At 47.5% G+C, this 5,103-nt stretch overlaps 1 protein-coding gene across 1 annotated transcript in view; it reads right to left on the bottom strand.

Moving 5' to 3' along the window:
* The window catches only part of LOC103908580 (5-hydroxytryptamine receptor 5A), a 13,654-nt gene extending 8,672 nt beyond the window's left edge, over positions 1-4,982 (bottom strand). The window contains exon 1 of the mRNA XM_009290974.2: positions 4,200-4,982. Within this exon, the coding sequence (XP_009289249.2) occupies positions 4,200-4,982 (783 nt within the window). The remainder of the gene's footprint in view (positions 1-4,199) is intronic.
* Between the last annotated feature and the right edge of the window lie 121 nt (positions 4,983-5,103).

Below are 5,103 nucleotides of genomic sequence, written 5' to 3'. Positions count from 1 at the left end.
GTGGGTGTTGGTCTCTTCTCCCAAGTAACAAGCGATAGGACGAGAGGAAATGGCCTCAAGTTGCGCCAGGGGAGGTTTAGATTGGACATGAGGAAAAACGTCTTTACTGAAAGAGTGGTTAAACATTGGAACAGGCTGCCCAGGGAAGTGGTTGAGTCCCCATCCCTGGAGGTATTTAAAAGACGAGTAGATGAGGCACTTAGGGACACGGTTTAGTGAGTGGTGGCGTTGGGTTGACGGTTGGACTCGATGATCTTAGAGGTCTTTTCCAACCTTAATGATTCTATGATTCCTTCAGAGAAGGAGAATCTGTTTCTCTCCCATATTATCCTGACTGGTTACGTGGGTTGGGGAGGCTGAACGGGCCAAGGGGCAGAACAACACTGCACTGCTGGAGCTCTGGGGCCTCATACTATCTAAAGTGGGAAGGACTCCCACAAAACCGATAGGGTTTGGATCAGGCCTAATTACTCATACACTATACAAGGTACTTTGAGAGGGGAGAAAGAAAAAAAAAAAACAAACCAAAAAAACCCCCCAACCATCAACAGAACTTGATTTTTAACTCCTCACATGGAAATTTAATCCTGACTCTGCAATTGCTACATGTAAGTAATCCTGACATTCAGATTCTGCCATCCTTGGTTTTGCTGGGCAAAACCTATGCTATCCAGAGCACTATCCAGCAGTAGCTGCTGTTTTTCAAGCAGTCTCATTTATTTCAATTGGACTATTTACAGAGAGAATTATTACCTACTGTCAACAAGGTGTGGCAGAGTATAGCTCTCTGTTAGCGATGGTATGTCACTATTTTTTTTAGGAGGGTCACTCACATCAGTATTGACTGTAGAATTCACTTTTTAAGGAGTTTCATAATTAGCAAACAAATAATTATACAAGCACCAGTCTAATTTACGGTCCCAATTCTGCAATTTTTTTCTTTCAAGGAAAAGTAAGAAACAAGCTCTCATTAAAACTAGAAGCACCCCAGATGTTTCACGTCCAACTCCCTCACCTTAATTTTTTTCAAAGACTTTACCAAGTGTTTTTCAAAAACACAAGTAAAATTTTAACCAAAACCAACTCAAAATAGTTATTTTGTAACTATTCTATTCAGCGCCTCTATAAAAGTACAGATACAAAACGTATGTATGACAGCTTTCAGCTTGGAGACAACTGCCGTGTGTGTGTGTGTACACACACGCGTGACAGTGGCAACCTGCAAAGCACTTTGGCACTTGGCTCTGTTGGCTGACAAGCACTGTGCAAAAACATCAAGGTATCATTGTAATTGTTCCACTTGGTGCATCGGTTTCTTCAAGGCATTTCTACTGGCATATGAGTACTATGACCTCAAATCTTTTCCTCATTAAATTAACTTGCTAGTATTAACCAGCTACACTGCTGGGTATACCTTAGGCCACAAACCGTAGCCCTGGCACACAGTTCCAACTCAGGGCTACCTGACAGCTGATTCCTGAGTGCCACACAGACGTCTCTCCCAGGAGGGATCACCACTGTTACTACTCACCTCCAGCCTGGGAAGCACTGCCAGCCTTCGGCATCGGCTGCCGAAAGCCCCTCTAATGTCAGATCAAATAGCGCAGGGCACCCGAGGTGAGAACTGACATAGATGCAGAGGGCACTTCACCCTCAGAATAACAGTGACAAAAGAAAGATGTTGCAGGGTGAGCACGGCAGGTGAGCATTCTCAGAGAAGGAAGGGATGAAAGAAAGTAAAGGTAGGAGAGACATTAGATGAGAAAGAAATGGAAAATTAGTGTGAGTTGATGGGCAAAACAAGGTAAGTGGAACAGAATTTGCCCCATCAGAGAAAGGACAGTACTGACACTGACAGCCCAATTACCCCTGGATGTGGAGAAGCAAAGCTGGATCACCTCACCAGGTTTGCCACATACCCTGGCAATGTTATCTTTGTGTTTGCATGTTAAAAAAAAATGGGTTTTGCCAAAGGAACAGCAGTGATGTGTCTGAAGATTCTTCTCCAGAATTCACTGGGGAACTGCTACTTTTCCTGTGGACATGCTGGATCCTGCTCCTGTAAGCTTAAATGGGATCAGGATAAAACTCGGTGAGTAAGTCTCAGTCTCTTAACTTAGAAAGAAAACCGAGAAGAAACGCATCCTGAATGCCAGCTCCCTTGATCCATGGGTTCATTTAATGTACACGTGTGCAGCTGAGCATCAGCTCCTCCTTTAGACGACAAGGAAAGGTTTGCATGTGCGTCACAAAAGTCTTTTTATTTAAGCCAGCAAACGAAGCTGCTGGGACAATGGGGAAGGTTGCCACTATATACCAATTGCAGATTCAAGAATCACTGTTATAAAAGGAGAAGTCAATACGTCAATCACTGCAAATACAAGAAAGATGAAGAACTGCTGGCTTATGCATTTTCTGGTATTGCAGTAATAGCTGTACAGCAACCCCTCCAAAATGGGTATTATGCTCACACTGACAGGAGCTCTTTTGTCAGTATAGCCTAAACCAGCTCTCGCACACTGCATCAGCATAAAGCACTTACCTGCCAGCCTAGCTGTGCCCACGCAAGGGCTTTTGCAGACAGAGCTATGACAATTAGGAGCCAGACCTGTTTCATGTTAAAACTGACATACCAACAACGTGTCTCTGTATAGGCTAAAACTCAAGCAGCAATGCCTCAGTTCATTTAGCTTCCCAGAATTTTAGATTCCGAATAACTAGTCCTGTATGAGTATGTGTGTATGTAAAAGATACATACATGTATGCGAAACCACTACAAATATTCAGTTAGCTTTTGTGCTTGGAAAGATTACACATTAACTCGAAGCAATACATTCATCATACTTACAACAATTTGGAAAGAAATTCAGTGCAAACCAGGGGATGAAGGCCGTAGGGAAAAAAAAGAATGCCACTAGAGGAGACATTCTCATCTTTTCTAACACATTTTATGCTTTTGCATAGAAGACAGCTTCATAAATCAATCTATATTAAAAACATCTTCAAGACATTACGATCCAAATCTGCAGGTCTGACTGCATATAATTGCCAGTGCTGTCATCTCTTGCTAGAATCAGGGGACACAACCTACAGACTTTTATTTGTGACCATAATAACATGTTTTCTACTGTGACTCTAAATCAAAGTTAGAGGGATTTAGCAGAGGAGTGAGGCTCTGCAGGATTAGCCCCAATTGAACAGAAATGTTCCATGTCTCTTTAGGTATCTTTAACATCCACACAGCTCATGTTTTGTTATTGGGAAGGGACTGGACTTAGCAAGTACAACTGCAATCACAAAAATGTACTGTAAAGAATCATTTCCACAGGTAGGAGTGAGAGTAAGATTATGTGACAGAAAGCAGAGTTTACAGAGAGCACTACTGAGCACCTTGGCGACACGGCATGGGTGACAGCATCGTCATGCAGAGAGCCTGACTTAACGGGACACAAGGGGCCAACCCTTCCGCAGGGACACAGCTTTCCTGTCAGCTAGGTGTATCCCCGAAATGAATGACACCTCCCACATGCCTAGGGCTTTGCGGGATTACAGGCAATGTTTGGGATAAGAAGGAGGAGGACGTGGCTTTTAAGACAGCTGGTAATTTTAAAATAGAAACAATTCATTGCTCATTGCTTCAATACTATGCAGTAAGCAGTATGTTCCCAGTATTCAAGGTAAAATAGCCCAAGCACATAAATAAAGTGTACAATTTGCTTATTAAAATCTATTCAGACACTGATAGATGCCACACAAAGTCCATGCTGGTAGATGAATGTGCATGCATTTACTTTATACACGACCTAGGGATCTGTTTATGTCTTTGTTTACCCCATCAACACTGTAAAAAAGTAAAGAGGAAAAACCCCCAAGGAATGGCAAATTCTAACTAAAGAGACGATTTTTAAATGGCTCTCCAGACTGGCAGTGTATGCACCTGTCACTTGCCGCTATGGCACACAAGAAAAAAATGAGAAAAAAGCTCTCCTCCAAGAGTGGCGCTTTTTGACTGGCTAATTACTGCTCACGTCCGGTCTGTAACAGAGCTAAATTCACACAAGAGCCCCAGGGCATGTCTCAGTCTTCTCGCTGTGCCGAAACCACTGATGCAGGGGTGATGGCTAGGAGCAGATGAGAAGCGGGAGCACAGGTGCCTGGGGGAGGCAGCGGGGGTACTCCTCCCTGTCCCCCACCCTTACCTGGGCAGCCTCGGGCAGGGGCACCACGGCGTTCCTCCTGCGGCCCCCCACACGGAACTTGGCCGCCTTGTAGATCTTCCAGTAGACGAAGAGCACCACACAAAGGGGCAGGTAGAAAGCCCCGCCGGTGGAGACGATGGTATAGGAGGGCTCCTGGCTGACCTGGCAGCGCTCCTGCTCAGGGCTGTAGGTCTCCCCCCAACCAAAAAGGGGGGCAAGGGAGATGGCGGCAGAGAGCGCCCAGGTGAGAGCGATCATGACGTTGGAGACGCGGCGGCGGGTGAGCAGCGTGTACTCCAGGTGGCGGGTGATGGACCAGTAGCGGTCCAGGGCGATGGCGGTGACGTTCCAGATGCTGGCCGTGCAGCACAGCACGTCGAAGCAGACCCACACAAGGCACAGCTCCCGGCCCAGTCGCCACCGCCGCCCAGCTGACAGCTCCTTCACCAAGCTCAGCGGCATCACCAGGGCCGCCACCAGCACATCCGACACCGCTGTGGAAGCCACGAGGTTGTGGGGCACCCGGTGGAAAGCCTTCACTCGCAGGATGGTCGCCAGCACCAGCAGGTTCCAGAGGAAGGTGGCCACGGTCAGGAGCACCAGCAGGGTCAGGATGAGGATGGTGAAGATGGAGAAGGGCTCCCGGCCCCTCCACGCGCTGCTGCCCACCAGCGCGGAGGCAGCGGAGGAGACATTGGTGTCCATGCTGGCTGACAAGGTGTTGGTGCCCATGTTGGTCTGACACTGGCCCCGTGGGGTGCAGGGGCTCAGGGTCTCCGCCATGCCTGGGACAGGGGCTCGGCCCCTCAATACTCCTGCACAGGAGCACTCTCCCCCTTCCCAGGCCGCCTGCCGCCCCGGCACCGTCCCCAGCCCCGCTGCCAGGGAGCGGGAGCCCACACAG

The sequence above is a fragment of the Aptenodytes forsteri genome, unplaced genomic scaffold (assembly GCF_000699145.1).
Source record: "Aptenodytes forsteri isolate BGI_AS27 unplaced genomic scaffold, ASM69914v1 Scaffold29, whole genome shotgun sequence".
Taxonomy (NCBI): domain Eukaryota; kingdom Metazoa; phylum Chordata; class Aves; order Sphenisciformes; family Spheniscidae; genus Aptenodytes; species Aptenodytes forsteri.
The sequence above is the reverse complement of the archived record's forward strand: the minus strand, read 5'-3'. Positions and strand labels throughout refer to the sequence as shown.